Source organism: Muntiacus reevesi, chromosome 2, assembly GCF_963930625.1.
Source record: "Muntiacus reevesi chromosome 2, mMunRee1.1, whole genome shotgun sequence".
Taxonomy (NCBI): domain Eukaryota; kingdom Metazoa; phylum Chordata; class Mammalia; order Artiodactyla; family Cervidae; genus Muntiacus; species Muntiacus reevesi.
In genome coordinates this window covers 143,375,926-143,400,683 of record NC_089250.1, presented here as the reverse complement: position 1 = coordinate 143,400,683, position 24,758 = coordinate 143,375,926, and the positions used below count along the sequence as shown (strand labels likewise).

Here is a 24,758-nt window from a genome sequence, read left to right as displayed (position 1 = left end):
ATAGTTATTACTATTAGAAAGTTCTTCCACCTTTGTAATGGTCTTTACAAATGAACTTATTTAAAACCCTCTCAAAGAAAAGTCAACTGATAAAGCTGTCTCAAATTTAGGTTCTTAAATTTTGATACAGCTGAATGGAAAATAATTTCTATATCTTTGATTTTCTGTCTTTAAACTTATACAAGAATAAAGGATAAAAAAAGCTAAATCATCCACACACAAGAAAGAAAAAGTTCTGTATGTTTAGCTAAAGTTAGGTCCCTTGGAACAACCCACACCAACTTAACTTGATCTTGCTGACTGACACTTTCAGAATGAGCCAGACAATCTCCTATGTTAAACTTCTACAAATACTTGAAGATGATTTCCATATCTCACTGGCTCAACAATAAGCCCATTTTTGCTGCATATCTGACCTCAGCCCATTTCATAACCTCTAGAACAAAACTCCTTTTTTGTTCCCCTGAGACTAAATATGAGCTCATTCATTCATTCATTTTTAGTTCAATTCATGAAATCACCTACTGGGCACAGGGTTCCTTTACCAAAGGGTGCACCTTTGAACAAACTGGTAGTCTCTCATCAGGTTAGTCAAATTGACTTAGTCCAGATAAGATAAACACTGCACTAATGACCAAGCAACGATAACAATTTAAAAGAGTCAAAGGGGACTTCCTTGGCAGTCTAGTGGTTAAGATTCCATGTTTCCAATGGAAGAGATGTGGGTTCAATTCCTGGTGGGGGAACTAACATCCCTCAATCCCTGGTTACGGAACAGGATCCCACATGCCAAGCAATGCAGTGAAATACTTTTTTTAAAAAAGAGAGGAAGAGAGTCAGAGAGGAACAGCCCAAAGGCAAGTAGAATAGGAAGTGAAGAAATGAAGTCAAGTTGAGGATTGAGCCAAGAAGAAGGTGAATTTCATAGAAGTAGTGAATTTTTATTTTCTGAGGAGTTATACTTTGGACTGTTTCAGAGGATAAACCAGTTATCTTGAAATTTTTAACAGGAAACTATTCTGTACTTTCTACTCGCAGGGTGGAGGACAAAAAAAAGTATAAATTATAAGCTATGAACAAGGGTAAGTGGATCATTAGTTATAGAAATTTTAAAAAAAACCAAATACACTGCTTTTATTTTTATCTATTGAGTTTTATCTAGAGGTTTGTGTTATAAAAGTTAAACAAAACATGATATAGTCATATCATGGAATATTCTGGTTGAGCCTTGAACAACATGTATGAACCTTGAAAACCTTATGCCAAGTAAAAGAAGCCAATCAATCATATATTATAGGATTTCATTCATATGAAATGTTTAGAATAGGGAAACCGCAGAGACAAAGAGTAGATTATTGGTTGCTTAGGGCTAGGGGAGATGGGGAGGTATGGGTTAATGAGAAAAGGATTTGTTTTTGACGGCGGAAATGTTCTAAAATTGACTGTGGTGATGGTTTACACAGATCATGAAAATACTAAAAAAAAAATTGTATTTAAATGGGTAAAATTGTATTAATAAGATATGTGAGTTATCTCTCAATAAAGTTTTTTAAAGTTAATAGCTATGATACTGATTTACTGATTATCCAACTTTGCTTAGAAGCTCCAAAAAATGATAGAAGCTCTCTAACTTGACTGACTAGCCAGAAGCTCTGTCTCATCCCCAAGGTACTGAAGCGTGATGTTCAATGTTCAGAGTGACCCACTCTTGATCCCATTCACATTCCTAGAATGGATTTATACCAGCGTTCAGCAAATGCCATGCCAAGTGCTCAGTCCTGTGCCAGGCACTCAGCTCTACGAGGGAGACAGTGGCCCAGGTCCAAGACCTCACAGACTGTTCTTCTACTCAGAGGAGACAAGGTCCAACACTACCTCAGAGTGTCAGTGCGAATTCAACTTCCTCTGGGCAAATTTCTTCCTGCATTTTTTTTAGACTGCAACAACCTGGGTTCATTGATCTGTATGCTTATAGAACACCAAATCTGTCCGTCTAAAGTCCTATTTAATAATCAGGATAAGATAGGAAAAAACCCCAGTGAAAAGCAGCAGGTAATAGTCACTAAGAGGTCGCTTTACAAGCTCAAATGAAGATCTCTCAGTTCCCACAAGATCGTCCTGCATTAATCAGTGCAGCCAGCTAAGAGGCACCTACCCGCATTCCTCCTGGGCTTTCTCCTGCAGCCCCTTTAGATTATTTCCCTACTCAGGCAGGTCACAGTGAGCACACACCTGTCCTCCCTCTAGGGTGAGCGACCATCCAGACCCAGGGTTGACTTTGTGGGGAACAGAAGTCCTATTTCAGATCCAAGTCTGGGGAGAAGAGTGATGTTCAGATTGCCTGAGTGGTGCGGAGACACTTTTGGTAGTTCATTTTTACCTCATGGTAGATGCCAACTGAATTATACTCTCCTGATTAATTAGAACAGCTTGAAGATACATGCATGCACTTCCCAGGTGGCACTAGTGGTAAAGAATCTGCCTGCCAAAGCAGGAGACACTAGAGATGTGGGTTCGATCCCTGGTTTGGGAAAATCACCTGGAGGAGGAAATGGCAACCCACTACAGTGATCTTGCCTGGAAAATTCTATGGACAGAGGAGCCTGGTGGGCTACAGTCCATGGGGAAACAAAGAATTGGATACAACTGAGCACGTACACATGCAGCAAAGACAGATAATCCAGTGTTTGCTTCTCAAATGCTGAAGAGACAGCTATTCGACTGACTGATTACTCATCATTGGTGTGTCTGGAGTCCAATATCCATAAGACTTCAGAATCATTCTTATGCAATAATTCAAGTAATCTTAACTAGGGAATATGGCAGGGGGTCAGTGAGGCACAGGGCAGGTGGAAGCAGGGACCTCCAGAGCATGGCTCTACCTGAGGCAGCAGAACCTGGAAAACTGGCACAGACAGGGAAGAAGACACTTGAACCATCAAGACATGTTCTTTATTGCATTTCAAAATTCATTTGAAAATAGCAGAGTTCCCTTACCTGCTTGGCAAGGTAGAGTTTGGTTATAGAAGATTTCTTGGTCCTGGATCTATATACATGGAGAAGCTGCCACGGGGCCAGCAGCCAAAGGAAGCCCAAGGGAATCCACACCAGAACAGTCTGCTCAAAACAAAGTGGCAGGTCCACCTCCGGGCTATCCAACAACGAGGAATTCTGGGGGATCAAAATGGAATGACTGTTGGATATATGCATTTTTGAAGAGAGAATGCCAACCCCAGTCCACTACCACCCCTACCCTCACTTCCAAACAGTTCTAACTCAGTTCTATATCCCTATTTAGCCTGACCCTTCAACTAGCTGTATTTTCCTATCCAACTCCACTGATATAAACATCACCATTTAATGCTGTTTGGTGACTTTTCTGACCAAACGATGCAAACCTCTAAAAACCTTTCTTTCTGTGATTCTAAGTGAATTTCTTCACCATCTATACAAATTTAATTTAACTACATCTGCCAAGTTGTGGGAAGAAGAGGGACCATTCCACAATCCAAAGAGGAGAATAATCCTAGGATATAAAAACTTATTCTAGTTTTTAGTACTGATCGAACTCACAGGCAAACACCAAACCTGCAGGCAGCAGAGGGCTTAGCTACACTAGGGCAATTAATCTCCTACTGCCCCAAGTGCTTAAGTTGGAACCTGAAGGGGCCTTAGGCTAAGGAGCAGCAGAGGCATATTGGAGGGAAGGCTTATTCCCAGCAAGTTTCCTACTAGACTTTGCATCCTGCAATAAACAGAAGTATCTTGTGAGGTGAGGGTGGGGGCACCAGTGCTTATATCTGAGTCATGTGAGGGTAGATCTTTCTCTTCCTACAGACATTTTTTGCTTTGTACAGCTCTTTGCACACTCTTTAAAGATTGAGGTTCCCTGACCAAGATGATCTGTCAAATGATTCTCAGAATTCTCTTGAGATGACTTCGTGTGATCCTGGGGCGTGGTAAGCCCCCTTTCCTGTGGTGTACATGATACTGGGCAGGGCCCAGTGGGGTTCCTGGGCACAAAGCCTTATAGGAAACAGCCTTCATTCAACCTCCAGAAACTTCCTTGAGTTTCAATGGGCAGATTCAAGCAGCTTTTAATTAGGGAAGGGAGGAGATGCGAGATGAGGGAAAACAAACTGGTCAAGAGAAGCCTTGGGCAAGGTCCTTGCTTCCCCATCAACAGATACACACAACAATATCTTTGAGCTATTTTGCAGATACCAAAACCCCCTCCAGGTGGGAGAAGTTAATGATTAAATAGAGCATGCCGCCCACAAGCACTCAGACCCCAGGCCAGCTGGAGACAATGATGTTTTCTACTTTTCTCACCACCAACCGATCAGGAGAATGTCCAGGAGCTGGTCACATCCTCTTTGAACAATTACTATAAAACTTCACTATCTCCTGCAAGGTGGGACACATGGTTTTGAGAGCAAGAGCCCACTGTGGCCCCCTTTGCCTGTCAAAGAAATAAAGCTGTTCTTTTCTACTTCACCCAGAACTCTGTCTCTGAGAATCAATTTGGCACTGGTGGACAGGAAAGCTGAGCTTTCAGCATCATGCATGTCTGGGCCTCGAGCACCTTGGGGCCCAGTTTCTTTCTAGGATGGGAAATGCTGTCCATGTGCTCTGCTATCTCATTTCTGCTCTCCTTGTAAAATTATCTAACTTTAGAATGTGAAAGAATTACTAAGATGGTTAAGCTAATTTAACAAGCACTCCAGTTGATTCTGATGCTAGGAGTCTGCCAAACAGACTTTCTCAAAATCCCTAAATTTCTATTTCACTAAACCATGTGGTACTGTTCCTCACCCTGTCTTGAATTCTCTGCTCTAACGGTTCAAAAATTGTCTCAGTGCTCTTCATGCCCAAATTTGCACCCCTAGCCTCAACTTCTAGTCCATCTCACTAACTGCCAGTTCCTTTAGAACATAGCAGTATCATTTCAACAACAACATTTCTCAGCAAAGCTCAAACATAGATCATCTCTTCTTCCCCCTACTCCACAAACAATTCCTCCTAAGATTAATGAAACTGGAAGCTTTTTCCATATTTCTCTTTAGAGAAGGTAATTTTGCAGCTACCTATTCTGAGAAAAGAGTCTGGGATGTGATAAACATATCTCAGAAAAATAAATATATTATCTCTCCCACATAGAATATCCTCTGGAGATATTATGACTTATCTTTAAACGAACAAACAAAAAACCCCTGAACTTTAGACAAACTACATATCTAACTTTTCTAGTTCTTATTAGTGGTCATTCTAGGCTACTCTACTTATTCTGAGCTGAGAAGAGTCAGTGAGAATAAGTGTGATTTCTTACCCAAAAAGTAGAGTTGCAGAAAGTATCCAGCATGATTCCTGGATCACTTCTGGGATGAAGACTCTCGTATGACTGTGCTGTTTCTTATTTATTCTTTTCCTCAGAGAAGGTAGAAGGCCAGTTTCAAGAGGTTCTTTATCTCCTATTCTGATGTTCCAACAACAGGTCTTCTGACCTTTCAACTCAACAATTTAATCGTTAACCTTGCTCAGATGTGTATTTACATTACCCAAGTAGATAGACATGTGACTGAAAAGCCCCAGGGACAGGTAGACACACCTGTCCCCAAAGTACCAGAAGCCTCTAAAGATGGGTTTATATGTAAAAGGAACCACTGAAAGATGTCAGTAGAGCTGGCTGACAAATCAGGAGTGGAGGAGACGTTCCTTGTCCTGAGGACACATGACCTAAAAAGAGAAGCATCAACAGAAAGGCGTGTACCCCTAAATGTGCCATTGCACTTCTGCCTTGAGGTCTTAGAGTTTACGGAAGTGTGAAATATCCCACTCCTCTGCATTTTCAATTAAGAACATAGAACTTAAAACATGGTTAAAAATAGTGTAAGGGCTTCCCTGGTGGTCCGTGGTTAACAGTCACCTTGCAATGTAGGGGATGCCAGTTCGATCCCTGGTCCGGGAAGATCCCACATGCTGCAGAACAGCTGAGCCCATGAGCCACAGCTACTGAGCCCAAGTTCCAGAGCCTGGGAGCTGCAACTACTGAGCCTGTGCACTGCAGCTACTGAAGCCCACATGCCTAGAGTCCATGCTGAACAAGAGAAGCCACAGCAGTGAGGAGCCCACCCACAAGGAAGAACAGCCCCTGCTCACTGCAACCATAGATAGCCCATGCGCAGCTACTAAGACCCAACACAGCCAGGAAAAAAAACTAAACTAAAAATAGTGTAAACTTTGCTTGCAAAGTCAGGTTATAAAATAGCAAATCCAAATGTGAATCTACATATGATTTATGCATCCATGCAATAAAATGTTGTGGGTGATTTTATTTTCCTTTTTCCTTGTATTTTCTGTATAATTATCATTATAATTATTTATGTAATAATATCTTTAAAGCAAATTTTCTTGTGGTAAAAAATGTGTACATTAACCATTTCTATGTTGAAGCTGAAATTTCAATACTTTGGCCACCTGATGTGAAGAGCTGAATCATTTGATTAATGATTGGGATGATGGGAAAGATTGAAGGCAGGAGAAGGGGACGACAGAGGATGAGATGGTTGGATGGCATCACCGACTCGATGGACATGAGTTTGGGCAAATTCCAGGAGTTGGTGATGGACAGGGAGGCCTGGTGTGCTGCAGTCCATGGGGTCACAAAGAGTCGGACACGACTGAGCGACTGAACTAAACTGAACCATTTCTAAGTGTTCCTAGACTGAAACTCCTTGGACATTCCCCATTACCTGCTTCCCCTAGTAAGGCAAATATTCTTTCAAAAATTAGGACATTCTACAATAATGGCAGCCAGACATGCTTACCAACATATTAAAGTGCAAACACCATCATTGGGAGGATTTAGTGGAACCATTTTGGTGGTCAACACAAGAAAGCCCTTTGTTCTGTGGTTATATACAAACTATCAACAGAGACTAACAAAAGAATAATGTCTACTTTAATGTACACATACATATGTGTATAATTTATACTATATTTTAATGATTGGTCTAAGGTTAAATATAATTTGGTTATTCAAATTCACAAATGATAAAAAATATTTACCACTAGTACCAGTAGATGTGTTCTGGATTATTAACACCTGAACGATGTATATATTTTATTCAAAGTCATTTAGTTATCTTTTGAGAAGATAGCTGTGAGATGAATTTCCACACTTTTCTATGTGTATATAACAGCAGAAAATGATTTAGGTCTTGGAATGAGATCAGATCCAGGATCAGATAAAGGCATGGTATTAGCATAGTGGTTTTTGGCACAGTCCTCTGACTATACTAACAGAAACAAGCTGGAAAGATGACATCAATATATAAGTTTTTTAAAAACTCACCAGTGAGGACACAAAGAAATCTACATGAACTAAACAAGAGATTGCTTTCACCCATGGGACAAATCAATCTGACCCCTATATTTTTGTCTGGCCCTGGAGCTGAGACTGATTTTTACATTTTTAATTGTAAAATGTGAACAAACAAGACTCTTCAATATGAGCAGCCTTTCAATAAGAACTACTTAATTTGGGGACTTCCTTGGTGGTCCAGTGATTAAGACTCTGCTCCCAGTGCAGGGGACCTAGGTTCTCCCCGGTCAGGGAACTAGATCGATCCTACATGCCACAACTGAGATTGCTCATGCCAAAGCTAAAGGATTCCCTCATGCAGCAACAAAGATCCTGTGTGCTGCAACTAAGACCCAGCACAGCCAAATTAAAGAGAAAAAAAGAGACTGCTCAATTTTGCCTCTTGGGTAACAAAGCTCCAAATATTTACTATTTGACCCTTTAATGAAAAGCTTGCCAACAAAACCTCAGAAACAAGACCTTTATAAGACAGAAGAGCCACAGCAGCTTTCATCTCTGCTGAAATGCAGCAGGGAGGCGAAGTCTACCATGAAGGGGGTTGAGGAGAAATCAGTCTATTTTTTAATAGACTTTTCTAGGTCTTTTGTGGGGCTGACAGAGTCTAGAGGAGCCCAAGAAAGAGTGAAACAGGAGAGAAGCGGGCAGGGCACAACCCTGCAAGAATGACACAGTCGAACACAAACTGGTTAGAACTGATCAGGTCCAAGATGGCAGAAGATTCAACTTCCATTAGACCTTAAGCCTCATTATACCCTCACTAATATATCAGCCTGCTAAATAACATGCGCACAGGTGCCATGACAGTATGAAGGCCAAACATAAAAGGCCGAGTGTTTTCCCAGTCCCTGGAAACCCCTGTCCCTTTCCCAGAATAGTTGGAAAAGTCTTCCCACTCATCAGCCTATGAAATTTCCCAGTCTGTAAAAACTAACCACCCCTTATTTCAGTCTCTCACCTTTTGAGATGAATAGCATTCTGTCTGTGGAGTGTGTATCTCTAAATAAACCCACTTCTTACCTATCGCTTTGCCTCTCCCTGAATTCCTCTATGCTGAAACATAGAGAACCTGAGCTTCATTAAGTCCTGAGACCAGGTGTGCGATATCAATTAAAAGACAGTGGATTCGAGTCCTAGCCCATGGGCTCAAGTCCCAACCTCAGTTTTGGCTGGGTTTGAGTCCCATCTAAGTTGCAGGGTTTCAAGACTGCACAATCCCCAGCTCTTTGCCACACCAGTCTTACCAAGTGCCGAGAACAGTACAACAAAATGGAAGGAGGCATTTAGGAGAGCTGAGAGTAAACACTGCGGTTTTCTAAGCTTTCACCTATAGAAAGTTAGGGCAGATGCAGAAGAGCTAAGAGAACCCCTTTAATGCAATTCCACCTTCATGGGATGTAAGATCACCCCACCCAACCATCCTTGGAAAGGGTAAGTGGGGGGTGGAGGGGGTCGGAGCAGGCAGCAGGGCAGAATATGTCCTAAGAAAATAGAAAGTAGGAAGCAGTGATGAGAGTAAACCACTCAGAAAGCTTTACCGACTTTTCCACCTGAGTTCTATTATCAGAGCCCAAGAGAAGTACATGCCTGAAAATGAACCTCATTCCAACGGAGTGAGGTCCACAGCTTACCTTTCCTGGCTCTTCTGGTGAGTGGTATAAACAGTATTGAGCTTTTTGGCTCTCACTAGCCAAGTGACTTTTCAGATTTTTGTTGATCAAATTAGTCTTCTCCTCTGGTACCAGCGATGTGGGATTGTGGATGTCTGACCATTCATCAGTGGCAATTTCTGCCAAGTGGCATTCGACAGGAATCCATTTTGTGGCTGGTGGCAGACACAGGAAATCTGTGTCTGTTAGCCTGGTGTATTTGCTTTTGTCTGTTATAATTCTGGCATTTCTGCTACCGAACCAAACTTGAGCCCGCTCACCCGTGCACAGTAAAGCCAGTCTACTGAGCTGGCTTGTGCTGGAGAAAGGTGCAAGCGCTTACTACAGGCCGTCAAGCAAGGAGTCCAGGGGAGGTACCGCTCAAAACACCAGAACCCATCCCTAGGCGCCAGCAAAGCATTTTGAAAAGTGACCTGAGGGAGGGGCATCCCAGGGTAGGCAATCAGCTCGTGCACAACTCTCTGATTGGTTGATGGTGAGGTAACAGGGCAGTGTCAGAGGGGTTAAGACTCCAGGAGGTCTGGGGGCTATGTGCTCCTGATCATCAAGTAGTTAATCTTTTCCATGTTGTGGTGATTTTCAGTTCAGTCGCTCAGTAGTGTCCGACTCTGACCCCACGGGCTGCAGCACGCCAGGCTTCCCTGTCCATCACCAACTCCCGAAGCTTGCTTAGACTCATGTCCATCAAGTCAGCGATGCCATCCAACCATCTTATCCTCTGTCGTCTGCTGGGAGCCGGCACACGAGATCCCACCCATGACAAGGTCACGAGGAGAAAGCATGACAGGCAAGGCAGATCAGGTTTTCAGGGATTTCGAAAAGCTGCCCCCGGCGCTCACCTTAAAGATGACATCTGTCTTTCTGATGCCTGCCTCAATAGACTACTGCCTAATTTCTGTGACACAGGCAGAAGGCCTTCCCTGATCTCTTCCCAAATAAGAATCAATTTAGAACTTTAATCAATAAGTTTCCCAGGTGGTGGTATTTTATGAGATTATTCAGGGTGAAAGGAGTGTTTTAATTTAAACTCCTTTGCCAGTAGTTTGTTAGCCAAATGCATTTATGCCCTTGGTACTAATATGCATGATTGCTTATAATATCTTAATCATAAAATAGCATAAAGAACCTGATTATATAAAAGCCCTAATAGACATAGAGCCTTTTTAAGGGGTAAAGGAGTCCTATTAGAAAACATAAGGAAAATTATTCTAAAGGTGGTTATTGGGTTGATGTTTGCTTGCTGTGTTTTTGCTTTTAATGTGCTAAGGTTGTGTTATAGAAACCATTGTTAATATAGTTAAAGATCTAGAGAAATAGGAACTTAACCCTAGTGTGGTAACAATGAGATGGTTGCTAATTGTCAGCCAGGAGTGCTAGGCAGAGGTTGCCTCACTGAAGCCGCAGAGTCAGTGTGGGGGTAAACTTCTTAGATAAACGCAACTGACAACTTCTGCAGAAGGATTAATTTTTGTGTTAACAAGGTTATACTTCTACTCTGTACTGTTGCCCTATGAGACTGCTACCTTTCAGTTAAGGTCACCAGAGAAACAGAAAATGGGTTTACAGTCACCTGACTTGCATAAAATGTTAATAGACCCCAAGGCCAGAAGATAATGTACAAAGAAGTATGCAGAAAACACCCTGGTTTCGTGAAGGACAAGCTGACGTAATGTTAAACTATCTTCCCCTTAGAAATGTACCAACTTAGGGTATAAAAGCTATGGTAAAAAAATAAAGAACTGCCAGACTCTGCCAGACCCTGCAAACACCCCCATCTGGTCACTCTCTCTCTCTCTCTCTCTCTCTCTCCCTCGCAGACTTGGCCCTATCAAGGCTGGTCTCATGTGTCTTCTCTCTCTCTCACCGACGCCGTTCATCCTGAGGGTACCCCCTGGATCCTGCCGAGGCTGGACCCTGGGAAGTGGCGCCACGAACAGGGAACCCGAAGGTAATCCCCCCCATTGTTCAGTCTTCGGGACGGCTAGGACCCCACTAGGGCACCGCGGGCCCCCCTGCATAAGATAGTTAGGGTGAGGAAAGTGGGTAGGCTTTAGGTTTTAGAACCCCACTAGGGCGCCACAGGCCCCCCTACATAAGAAAGGTAGGGTAAGAAAGGTGGGTATGTTTCAGGTTCTTTCCTTCTCTAAATTAAGCCTCTTCCTTTTTTCTCTTTTTTTCTTCTTCTAATTAGTAACAAAAAAGGGTAACAGTGAGTCAAAAGAAAGACAGCTTTTTATTGGAATCATAATGCAACTCCTTAACCGCAGAGGAATTAAAGTTAAAAAGACCAGTGTTCAGTTCTTTTCTACATTTGTCCAAGAGCAATGTCCTTGTTTTCCAGAAGACAGCAGTTCTCCTGGGTTCCCTTACCCTCCTGCCCTCCACCCCGGTGCTCTTTCCAATGAGATCTCTTGCTTTGTCAGCACATGTGTCTCCTCCAGCAATTCATTTATAAGAGCTCAGTTAGGGGCCCTGGAAGGGGTCCCCCTTCCTGCAACTGGTGGGGACTCTTCTTCGCTGAGATTGGCATCCTGACCACCCGGGGTACTCAGAGGCCAGCTTGCCTGCCGATGGACCAGACCCAGCGGCCGCGACTGGGACCCTTTTGTCCCTGGTCTCCTCCTGACGCGGACAACTGGCCAGAGTGCCCCGACCGGTAAGGAACAAGAGACTTTATTGACCTCTCTCCCCTTCCCTCTCTCTGTCCTCTCCTTAGCCCTTCCTATCCTTCCCGTTTTTCTAATCCCCCAGTCCTGGATGCAGGAATTTGGTCGAAGGGCCTCAGCTTGAGCTGAGGATTGGAGACTGATCACCTCCTCTCGGCAGAGAACTCGAATTCCGGTAGGGCCGAGTTCCAGTCCTCCCTTCTCTGGAAGCCCAGGGAAAAGTCCCGCAATGCCTGAGTATCTGCAGGTGGCAGGAGACGTCTATAAGGCCACCCCTTGTGCCCCCCTTTCCCGCCTCCTCCTCCTCCTTCTTTTCCTTTCCTCCTCTTAAAACCTTTGAAGACATCTAAAGTTCTGTGTCTCTATAGAAGGTTTTCTGAGAGACTGTATTCTTGTATTTAAGGGAGTGTCTGATGAGGACTGCCAGGTGTATATGTGTGTGTTTTAACTCTGTGTTCTGTGTTGTGATTTTTGATGGCCATTTTGCTTTTTGTTAGAACTTGATTTTCTTTCCTTGTGCCTTGAGACCAGGGCTCTCAGGAACATTTATCTAGACCATCTCTAACTCCTGAGACTGAGAGAAAAAGGGAAAAAGCCTTTAAAATTTTTTATTTATTTCAACTTTTTTATAAACTAGTAAATTTATATTGTAATATCTAATTCATGACCAAACTTAAAAATGAAGCTAGATCTTGCACTGTCTGTCTAAATATGCCTTGGTATGTCTTTGTCTCTGGGTAATATTTTTAGGTTAATTTGTAAAAGAGCTCTAATTAATTGGCTTAAAAAAAAAAGGTAAGTGCTTACAAATCAAATAATTCTAAATTAAACAATAAATTCCAGGTTCAGGTAAACTAGAAAATATTCAGTATTAAATACCTGATTTTAATGTTTGTTGACCTATCTAATATAGACATGTCTTAGAGTAAAGTAAATAAAGTAAAATATTTTCATTATGCCTAGGTTTATTATAAGTTAAATACTGTTATATTGTAATATCTGTTACAAGTTTATCAGCAAGGAAAGTACCTCAAGTAAAGAAACTTCAAAAAAAAAAAAAAAGGGTAAATGAGATATGAGCTTTTGAACTTTATTAAGATTAAAAATATCTGTCTAAAACAGTTTCTCTAGATTTTGGTAACCTAAATTTCTAAAGTTGTGCTAAACTAATAACAGAAGTTTATTAAATAGCTAGGTCATTTCCAAATAAAATAAGATTCTGAAACATTCATTACTGAATACTAACTTACAGAGAAACTAAAGATTTTAGACTATTAATAAATAATGTTTGATGCTATCCTGAGATGTTCATTAGAATTTTTTTAGAAATTATCACTGATATTTATGTTCACCAATCTATAGAATGCTAATATAAAGGTAAATTCTTAGTTGCTTAAAGAAAGTAGGATGTGTGTGTTCAGTAAAAAAGGTATGAGGAATGAAGTTACATTTTATGAAGGGAAAAGGAAGTAGGTCTGACTTACAGGTGGCTGTTTCAGGATGGGAGAACAAATTAATGGGTACAGAAAGTATTAAGAAGGTTTGATGGAAAGTACACTCCAAGGGAAGAGTTTTGTGCATGAATACAAGTTTTCTTGAGACGTTGAACAGCCTTTGATAATGGATTTTAAGTTTCTTTACCTCTGAAGTGATCTGTTTTATGTTTACCTTTGAAATCTTTTTTACTTTGGCTAAGTAAATATATTATTTCACAGTGATCTATATGATTCTACCTGACAGAGTACTATAAACCCTTTTGATATTTATTGACAAAACTGCCTAAATAGCTTGACTTCTAGCTGACTTTGGGATGCTTCACAGGGCCCCTGAGACATCCCAAAGAGCTATTAAACTATCTGAGTTCATTTGACATGTTAACTTGCATGGGAATTATTGTTGGAGGAGTGATAAATCTTCTCAGGTTATATTGTATGGTTGATGTTACTTATATAGATATCCTAGAAATTATGTGAAATTCATGAAAATCTGATATGTCCTGGTAAAATGTTGTCACTTATAATTTTAGTTATCACGTTAAAGTGTTACAAGTCACAGCAATGACCAGGCTACTTTGTCAATTACAATTTAATTAGACTTTAAACATGCCTTCTATGGTTTCACTTTCATGCCTTTAAAAAAATACTGCTAGTTCTTCAAGATTTATAAAAAAGACTTTTCTAAGATTAACTGAAAAATTTTGTTTGTCTGCTATCTGGTAAATTGGTAGCAGATTGAAATTTAGTCTACTCTCTATGTTAAGAGAACAAAGTTTTCTTAGAATGAATCTTTCAATAACAGATTATCAATTTCTTTGCCTTTAAGTGATTTATATTTGTTTTTAAAATCTTTTGTTACTTTAATAAAGTAAATACATGTAAAAGCTCATTCTGCTTCTACCAAAAATAACTCCTCACTGTTAGACTTGTGCTATCCTAATGTCTTAAAACTAACAACACCCCTGCTTACACTTCTAAATCGTTTCAAGATTTTTGTACAAGGTTTCATATAAAACATAGCACAGGTATCCCTTATAACCCACAGGGACAAGCCATCATAAAAAGAGCACATCAGACCCTAAAAACTAAAATTTTAAAACTACAGAAAGGTGAATTTAAGTATAGTTTCCCTCACCAGATTCTACAACACACTCTTTTTGTGATAAACAATCTAAACACTGATTCCTTTGGGGTTACTGCAGTGCTCCGACATTGGAGTCCAGAGCAGCAGAGTACAAAACCTTTGGTTAAATGGAAACACCTCCTTTCAGGACAATGGAGGGGTCCTGACCCATTAGTAACCAGCGGCCCAGGGTGTGCTTGTATTTTCCCCCAGGGTGCTGAGTAGCCAATTTGGATCCCAGACAGACTGATTCGCCATGTCGCAGTCCCCCAGACATCCCGTTCCCCCATTGCTTCGACCACAAAAGAAGAAGGACACTCCTCTGCCCCTGCCTCCGCCGCCCACCTAGAAGGTCCAGCAGACTCTGAAACAACCGGCAATGGAGATCCTGGAAGAACAAATGGAAACCACCAGGACGTCCTGCGCGGGCAACTCAACAAGCCTCCATACCCACATGGGGGCAAATTAAGTCACTTTGCCATCTAGCATAGGGAATAGCTTCTCTACAGGGATCCTCAGCCCCTCCTGAAAGGGTTTTTATTGCTATGCTTGCTTTACTGTCTTGCCAGGCAAGTGCTACCTCTTCTACATCAGAAAAATACTGGGCATATTTCCCTGATCCCCTGACCTTCCAAGTAGTTACTTGGAACAATGACCCTATACGGGTCAACACAGACCAGCCTCATCTCTTGGGAAGATCCTATACTTCTTATAATGAAGATCATTATACTTTTAGGGGATTAACGGATGACCTTCCCCTTTGCTTTAACTTCCCCATAGTCATACAAGAGATCTTATCACTCCCTCTAAGGAGGGGTGTGTAGGAACCTCCAAGAAAGCAGTTTTGACAGACTCCCCAGCGCCAAAATTTTCAGATAAAACAGGAGATCGGCTGGTTTGAATATTACAGGCCCATATACCCAGGGTCCTTGACCCCTATAAATCCTTGTTCCTTAATGCTCCACCAAAATATCCCAGTTGTATTGATGTTGCTCCTTCAGATATTGTATGGAAAACTATAGACAACCGCCTGGGATATCCGGTATGAAAATCTTGTACTTATAACTCGAGAATAGATTATAGAATACCGAGAGGCAGAAACTATTCGGTACAAGACTGGAGCAATCCAAATCCAAGTCAGAATCTGGGATCTGTTTCTGACCATGTCAGTAGGTTTAACAATTGAAAAAATGATTCCCTCCCTTGGCCATTGGTGGCCAGCAGATGGTATTATAATCAATTTGTTCCCCCCATGTTGTCCTATACAACTAAGGGTAAAACTTTTTGGCAACCAGAAATTTGGAGAGCCCTTGCTGCCACCTCCCTTGTTACTCTATCTTGGCCACAAAACGATTCCACCTATTCTCTGCTGGCTTGTTTACCCTCCCGTTACGTTTTTTTTTTGTTTGTTTACTAATGATTCAAAAAGGCTTCATATACAAATGAATTATTCAGGTGGACCAAATATAGTCTACTGTGAACAATGCATGCTTTCATCCTGTTTAACCCCTCAATATAATATTTGTTCTTTTGTGGTGCTGCAACGTCCACCTTATCTTATGGTGCCCGTCACAGTGAATGCCTATTGGTATGACAATTACGGTTTAGCCGTTCTGCAACAACTACAAGATTTAATGTGTTCCCAACGGTTTGTAAGACTACTTATTCTAGGGATTTCAGCTTTGATAACAGCAATTACCTCTGTCACTGTGGCAGCGATATCATTGACTCAACAGGTACATTCTGCTCAAGATGTCAATGATATGTCAAAAAATGTTTCTTTAGCTCTAGCTATGCAAGAATTTATAGATAGAAAGTTAGAAGTAAAAATAGATGCCCTAAAAGAAGCAGTCATGCATATTGGAACTGAGTTGCAGGCTTTAAGGGTAAAGTTAGCACTATCCTGTCAGGCCAACTATTGATGGATCTGTGTAACACCCCTGAAAGTAAATGATACAGATTACAATTGGGAAAGGATTAAAAATCATGTTTCAGCTGTATGGAATAGCTCCAGCATTAATTTAGATCTTGGAAACTTCACAATCAGATAAAAATTAGAACATTCCCGCCTGGACTTTACTGCTGCAGGAGCTGCTAATGAATTTTTTCATACCTTTTCTAACTTTATTACTGGAAAAAATATCCTATCAACTATCTTCAGTTATGCTGCTGTAGCAGCCCTAGTTTTACTTCCTTCCTTGCATTGTCAGAACCCTCCGGCAGAGCACTCAAAAGCTCGCAGCTGAGATCCATCTGGCTGTCTTAAAAAATAAAAACAGGGGAGATGCCGGGAGCCGGCACACGAGATCCCACCCATGACAAGGTCATGAGGGAGGAAACCTGACAGGCAAGGCGGATCAGGTTTTCAGGGGTTTCGAAAAGGCCAGCTCATGAGATCCCACTCATGACAAGGTCACGAGGAGAAAGCATGACAGGCAAGGCAGATCAGGTTTTCAGGGATTTCGAAAAGCTGCCCCCGGCGCTTACCTTAAAAATGACATCTGTCTTTCTGATACCTGCCTCAACAGACTACTGCCTAATTTCTGTGACACAGACAGAAGGCCTTCCCCGATCTCTTCCCAAATAGAATCAATTTAGAACCTTAATCAATAAGTTTCCCAGGTGGTGGTATTTTATGAGATTTGTCCCCTTCTCCTCCTGCCTTCAATCTTTCCCAGCATCAAGGTCTTTCCCAATGAGTCAGTTCTTCTCATCAGGTGGCCAAAGTATTGAAGTTTCAGCTTCAGCATCAGTCCTTCCAACGAATATTTAGGACTGATTTCCTTCAGGATTGACTGGTTTGATCTCCTTGCAGTTCAAGGGACTCTCAAGAGTCTTCTCCAATTTAGCATTTGTGAAACAACTCAGAAAACGTGTATCAGATACTATCATCTGGGTACTTCAGCAGAGGATACGAGGGAGGGGTCTGTTCCAGAAAGACTATATAGGGTCCTGCTGGGTTACCTTTCCTGGCATTTAAAACTATGCTTCAGAAGTTATCATCATGTGCTTCTGATCAGAGTTATAGTACATTGTGTATACTGCATACATACCAATGTGCAATTCTAAGGCTCAGAGCCTTCTTCCTCCCTCTAAACCATTAGCTTTTTTCATGTTTACACATTAGTTGTCAACATTTGCAAAATGAAATTACTTTACCAGGGATGATAAAAAAATGCATAAGCCTCTGTAGGAAATTCTGGCTTTAATAAAGGATAGCATCTGCTTCCCTGGTGGTCCAGTGGTAAAGAATCTGCCTGTGAATGAAGGAGATGCAGGTTTGATCCCTGGGGCAGAAAGATCACCTGCAGAAGGAAATAGCACCCACTTTAGTAATGCTTGCCTGGGAAATCCCATGGACAGAGGAACCTGGAGGGCTATAGTCCATGGGGTTGCAAAAGAGAGGAACACGGCTGAATGACTAAATGACAATGAAGGACAATATCCAAGGAGCTTAAAAACTTTGAGCAACAACCTCCAGCATACAGGGGTCAGCTTTCCTTGGCTAGCATACTAAAGCTTTTAAATTAACACAGAATTCCAATTTGCATCCCTTCAGAACTCTCAGGCAAAAGAAGAAACTTATTAAGAGTTAGACAATTAAAAAATTTAAATGATTCATTACATGAATCAAGACTTACAAGTTGCCAAACTCTAAGCAAGTTTTATTCTTTTAAAAATTGAAGCTTTTGCACAACAAAGGAAACTATAAGTAAGGTGAAAAGACTGCCCTCAGCTTGGGAGAAAATAATAGCAAATGAGGAAACAGACAAAGGATTAATCTCAAAAATATACAAGCAACTCCTGAAGCTCAATTCCAGAAAAATAAATGACCCAATCAAAAAATGGGCCAAAGAACTAAACAGACATTTCTCCAAAGAAGACATACAGATGGCTAACAAACACATGAAAAGATGGTCAACATCACTCATTATCAGAGAAATGCAAATTAAAACCACAATGAGGTAACATTACACGCCAGTCAGGATGGCTGCTATCCAAAAGTCTACAAGCAATAAATGCTGGAGAGGGTGTGGAGAAAAGGGAACCCTCTTACACTGTTGGTGGGAATGCAAACTAGTATAGCCACTATGGAGAACAGTGTGGAGATTTCTTAAAAAACTGGAAATAGAACTGCCATATGACCCAGCAATCCCACTTCTGGGCATACACACTGAGGAAACCAGATCTGAAAGAGACATGTGCATCCCAATGTTCATTGCAGCACTGTTTATAATAGTCAGGACATGGAAGCAACCTAGATGCCCATCAGCAGACAAATGGATAAGGAAGCTGTGGTACATATACACCATGGAATATTACTCAGCCATTAAAAAGAATTCATTTGAGTCAGTTCTAATGAGATGGATGAAACTGGAGCCCATTATACAGAGTGAAGTAAGCCAGAAAGATAAAGAACATTACAGCATACTAACACATATATATGGAATTTAGAAAGATGGTAACGATAACCCTATGTGCAAAACAGAAAAAGAGACACAGAAGTACAGAACAGACTTTTGAACTCTGCGGGAGAAGGTGAGGGTGGGATGTTTCGAAAGAACAACATGTATATTATCTATGGTGAAACAGATCACCAGCCCAGGTGGGATGCATGAGGCAAGTGCTCGGGCCTGGTGCACTGGGAAGACCCAGAGGAATCGGGTGGAGAGGGAGGTGGGAGGCGGGATCGGGATGGGGAATACATGTAACTCTATGGCTGATTCATATCAATGTATGACAAAACTCACTAAAAAAATAAAAAATTAAAATTAAAAAAAATAAAAATTGAAAAGCAACACCATTGTTGCAGATCTAACAAAAGACCTAAGTTATTCTCTGATAATGAGGTTAGACCTCTATTTCTCAAGTGAGTGGAGGAGGATTTATTTACTGAATTTGGCTAGCAAGTAAGTTGTGAGGGCAAATTAGCTATGCTTGGCAATATTCATCAGGCTTTAAGAGAAGACCTGATGAGTGGCATGGTGTGAACAGGATCATTTTCTAAAAATAAAATGAAAACCCTCATGCCATCTATTGCAAGTAAGAGGAATCAAAGATGACTAACATAAATTATAATCATGCTTAAAAATGTCAACTAAAAAAAAATTCACAATACAAGGGTTACAAGTTAAGTTTTATTTGGGGCAATGTGAGAACTGCAGCCCAGAGAACAGCACCTCAGATATCTGAGAAACTGTTCCAAAGAGGTAGGGGAAAAGACAGTATATATGTGATGTTGGCAGAGGGAGAGTACATACAGTCAAGCACGTATTTTTTGTAGAAAGTTTCTGCTGGTCTCGTGAAGTTTCTGCTCATCATGAGAAACTATTGTCACTGTGAGCTTTTTTAGATATGAGGAGATACAAGAATTGGGCTCATAAAATGAGCTTCTGATAATATCTATCTAAAGACCTGTCCTGTCAGTTTCCTGGAGTAGAGTGCCTCATTTTTGCTCTACCACCCTAAACTCCTTCAGGGGATGTTGGAGGTCAGCAGCTGCAGCAGCATGTAATTTAATTCTTATAGAGGTAGATGGCAAGCACCCATGGCAGGTGTCAATTTGTGGTCGACCAAGACAAGCAGGATTTTTACTTGTTTGTACTTACATATTTTGCATAGCCAAAAAAAGAGAGTAGAGGATCTAAATTTCATCAGAACAAATGCTTATAGAATATGTACTGACATAGATGGAATATACACATAAAATTAAATGAAAAAAGAAGTGGGTGGTTCTGGCATGTGAGTGGCATGAAAGTTACCATTCCATTTTAACAAATATCAAGCTAAACAAACTGAAAAGTCAGCAACTTTTCTTAGAAGGACAAGAGAAGTGAGCTCACAGGGCAAACTGGTGCCCCCTAAACTGGGGAGTCAGGTGAGTACAGGGAATCATGATTTACTAGAACAAAAATCCATGAACTGCAATTTCTGCAGAATCAGTGCCAGGGTAGAGAAAGCTGACTAATTGATAGAGGTTCCGTTTTTGAGAGACAGGGTCACTGAGAGGGTTTTTTTTTTTTAAGTATATAAAATATTAAGGGCCTTGCCTACAGCAGCATAACATCAATAGAATACAAACATAATTAGTGTATTCAGTGGATATTACCCTGCTGATAATTTGTGGTAGAAAATGCAAGAGTGTGACCTGGGACTGAGATCCCACATCTGAACTTGGGCAAGTGCACATGAGACCAAGAGTCATTCCCTGAGACTGCTCTTCTGCCATTGCCTCTGTCAAGTCTGTTAGGCAAATACAGAAGTGCAAGCAGGCCTCCACAAAAAACCAAACAACCATCCCAAGGCTGGGGGTGCTTAATCCACCTTCAAATCCCTGAGGATCCTCCACAGCCCTGAGAAATTTCTCTTGTAAATTTCAAAAGTGTTCATTTGGAGGTAATTCAAGGCACGTGTGCGCTCTGGGCAGTTTTTCAGGACTCCACCATGGTTCTATTGTGAACACCTGAGGACCACTGGAACCATAAAGTTAGGCAAATCTATTCATAGGTACTCAGGATGTTCCCGTGACCAACTGCAGTAACTGGATATACTTCTCAGCATCCATCAGCAGAACAGCCCTCCAGAACCACTGAATGATAGGGTGGTCTGGGGAGTCGCCCATCTTGTAAAGAAATAGTCTTCAGTCATTCATGTCCACATTGCTAAGGTTGAACATCAGCAATTCCAGCTTACTCCATCAAAATTTTTAATCAAATCAGTAAAAAGCAGTTCTGTGAATCCCTCCAAGACAGCATTCATTTGCTTCTGGATCTTAAAAAATCTCCTCTGAATGACTGAATCTCAGTCAAGTCTGAGACAGCAAAAAGATTCAAGAGGATGGGAATTTCCCTGGCAGTCCTGGGGATAAAACTACATGTTTCCAATATAGGGACATAGTTTCAATCCTTGGTCAGGAACTAAAATTCCCACATGCTGTGGGGAGTGGCCAAAACAAAACAAAACAGATCCAGGGCCCTCGAGTTATAGAGGAACCCCACACACCTATGAGTTTTACCTTGAGGAGGTTCTCACAGTGAATATCAGAGAAAAATCTCCTAATGTTTTTTGCAAGAGGAAGGGAAAAGTAATCATTTGAAATATACCAGAGAATTCTTTCTTAACAGTCTGCCTTCAGAGCTTAACCTTCTGGGTTAAGCTGAACCAACCTGGAGGAAAAGAAATACCCAACTCCAGCCCACTCTAGCCTTCTTGTCTCACCTAAGGGAGGGAGCTGAAAAGCACTTGTGAAGTTCACAGTCCAAAGGCACAATCTCACTAAAAAGGCTGAGACCTAATCATTGAATCATAGAACACTTCCTCTCCCTTTACTCCTGACTATACCACATTACTAAAGGCTTATCTTCAGCAGTCCCTTTTACCCAGTACACCATGTCCAGCTATCAAGAAAATATTACAGAGCATACGGGACTTCCCTGGTGGCCCAGTGGTTAAGACGCTGAGCTTCCACTGCAGAGGCCACAGGTTCTGGGAAGTTCCACATGCCTCACAGAGTGGCCAGAAAGAAAAAACTACAGGGCATTCCTAAAGGCAAAAAACACAGCTTGAAGAGATGAAGCAGGCTTCAGATATGGCAGGAATGTTGGGATTATCAGACTAAGAATTTTAAGCAACTATGATTAACATGTCAGGGGCTTTAGTGGATAAAGTAGATAGCATGCAAGAGCAGATGGATCATGTAAGCAAAGAGACAGAAATTCTAAGAACAAATCAAAATAAAATGCTGGTATCAAAGCATTTAATAGAAATAAGAACAGAAATAAAGAATGAATGTAATCGACTTATTAGTAGAATGAACACAACTGAGGAAAAAAAATCTCAATTTGAGAATATCTCAATACAACATGCTGGAACTGAAATGCAAAGAGAAATGAAACTGAAAAAAAAAACCACAACAGAATATTCAGGAACTATGGGGGAACTGCAAAATGTGTAACATACACATAATGGGACTATCAGAAGAAATTTGAGAAAGAAACAAAAGAAATAAGTGAAGTAATAATGACTGAGAACTTCCCCTAAATAATATCAGATACCAAGGCACAGATTCAGGAACCCCAGAGAACATCAAGCAAGATATATGTCAAAACAAACAAAAACAAAACTACAGCTAGTCGTATGTACTTAAATTGCAGAAAATCAAAGATAAAGAAGAAATCCTAATATAATTCAGAGGAAAAAAATTTACCTAGTGAGAAGTAAAGAATTACATCTGATTTTTCTTTCTTTTATTTTTTATTATTATTATTATTTTTTTCAGTGGGTTTTGTCATACATTGATATGAATCAGCCATAGAGTTACACGTATTCCCCATCCCGATCCTCCCTCTCACCTCCCTCTCCACCCGATTCCTCTGTACATCTGACTTTTCTAAGATAATGCAAGTAAGTAGAGAGTAAAGTTTTGAGAGAAAAAAATAAAACAAAACCTCAGAATACTGTACCTTGCAAAGGTATCCTTCAGAAAACGAAGGAGAGGGACTTCCCTGGTGGTCTTGTGGTTAAGACTTCACCTTCCAATGCAAGGATGCAGGTTTGATCCCTGGTTGGGGAAATAAGACCCCACATGCCTCAGGGCCAAAAACCCAAAACATACAAAAGAAGCAATATTGTAACAAATTCAATAAAGAATTTTAAAATGGCCCACATTTTAAAAAAAAATCTTAAAAAAATGAAGGGGAAATAAAGATTTTCTCAGACAAACAAAAACAAAAATTGAGGGAATTTGAGGCCAACGGTCTTCCCTGGTGGCTCAGATTGTAAAGAATCTGCCTGCAATGCAGGAGACCTGGGTTCGGTCCCTGGGTTGAGAAGACCCCCTGGAGAAGGGAATGGCTACCCATTCCAGTATTCGTGACTGGAGAATTCCATGGACAGAGGAGCCTGGCAGGCTACAGTCCATGGGGTCGCAAAGAGTTGGACACAACTGAGCTACTTTCATTTTCACTTTGAGGCCAATAGACCTACCATGCAAGAATTGTTTTAAAAAGATTCTTTACAGAGAAGGAAAATGATACAGGCTGGAAACCTGGATATACATAAAGAAAGAGAAGGAATCGGTGAAGGAATGTTATGCAGTTGTTTAGTCACTAAGTCATGTCTGGCTCTTTTGCATCCCCATGGACCATAGCTCCCCATGGGCCATGGGATTTCCCAGGCAAGAATACTGGAGTGGGTTGCCATTTCCTTCTCTAGGGAGACCCAGGGATCAAATCCTGCAGGTGGATTCTTTACCACTGAGCCACCAGGAAGCCCCTGGAGAAGGAATAAGTGAAGGTAAAATAAAAATCTTTATTTTTCTTATTCTTAACTGATTTAACATAAAACAATAGATGCTGAAATTCTCAACAAAATAATAGCAAGTCAAATCCAAAATGTATAAAAAGAGTTACAGACCAGAAACAAGTGAGACTTATCCCAGGTATGCAAAATTGGTTCAACATTCAAAAATCAATTAATGTAATCCATTATATCAGGCTAAAGAAGAAAAATCACATCATATCCATAGATAGATGTAGAAAAATAATTTGATAAAATCCAACACACACTCATGATAAAAACTTTCAGAAACTAGGAGCAATGAGGAAGGGAATTTCCTTACTTGATAAAGATGGTCTATAAGACCTATAGTTAACATCATACCTATAATGAGAAATTAGAAACTTTCCCACTAAGATCAGGAACAAGACAAGGACGTCCCTCTCACCTCATTTTTTCAACATTAAACTAGAATTCATAGCTAATCAAAAAAAAAAAAAAGGAAAGAAAAGATACACTAGTTGGGAAGGAAGATGATCTCAGGTAACATGACTATCTATGTAAAAAATCCAAAAATCTTTCTGGAACTCATAAGTGATTACAGCAATGTAGCACAATACAAAGCTAACATACAAAAGTCAATCACTTTCCTATATACCAGCAATGAACAAATCAAAATTTAATTCAAAATTAAAATCACAACACCATTTATATTAGCACCTCAAAAAAGAAATACCTTGGAATAAATCTAACAAAATATGTATGAGGAAAATTACAAAACCCTGATGAAAAATGCAAAGAAGGATCAATACTCCGTGTTCATGGTTAGGAAGACTCACTGTTGTCAAGATGTCAATTCTTTGCAATTTGATAAAATCCCAACAAGTTATTTTCTGGATATCAACAAACTGATTCTAAAGTTTATACGGAGAGGCAAAAGACCCAGAACATCCAACACAATATTGAAGGAGAAAAACCAAGTTGGAGGACTAACACTACCAGACTTTGTAACAGTACGATAGAAAAAACTGACAAATAGATCAATGAAACAGAAAGAGGGCCCAGTATCAGAGCCTTATAAATATAGTTAACTGATCTTTGACAAAGGATCAAAGGCAATACAATGAAGAAAAGATAATATTTTCA

General features: G+C 40.6%; 1 protein-coding gene across 5 annotated transcripts in view; it reads right to left on the bottom strand.

The window, feature by feature from the left end:
• Positions 1-9,417, bottom strand: part of ABCC2 (ATP binding cassette subfamily C member 2) — a 77,808-nt gene extending 68,391 nt beyond the window's left edge. The window contains exons 1-3 of one of the 5 annotated variants that reach the window (XM_065923084.1): positions 9,013-9,417; positions 5,330-5,736; positions 2,998-3,171 (exon numbers count right to left, since the gene is read on the bottom strand). In XM_065923084.1, the coding sequence (XP_065779156.1) occupies positions 2,998-3,171; positions 5,330-5,362 (207 nt within the window). In that variant the 5' untranslated portion in view covers positions 5,363-5,736; positions 9,013-9,417. Of the gene's footprint in view, positions 1-2,997; positions 3,172-5,329; positions 6,403-9,012 lie in introns of those variants that run through there. The other 4 variants (XM_065923085.1, XM_065923086.1, XM_065923087.1 and 1 more) reach the window with 4 other exon arrangements.
• Positions 9,418-24,758: the final 15,341 nt, after the last annotated feature.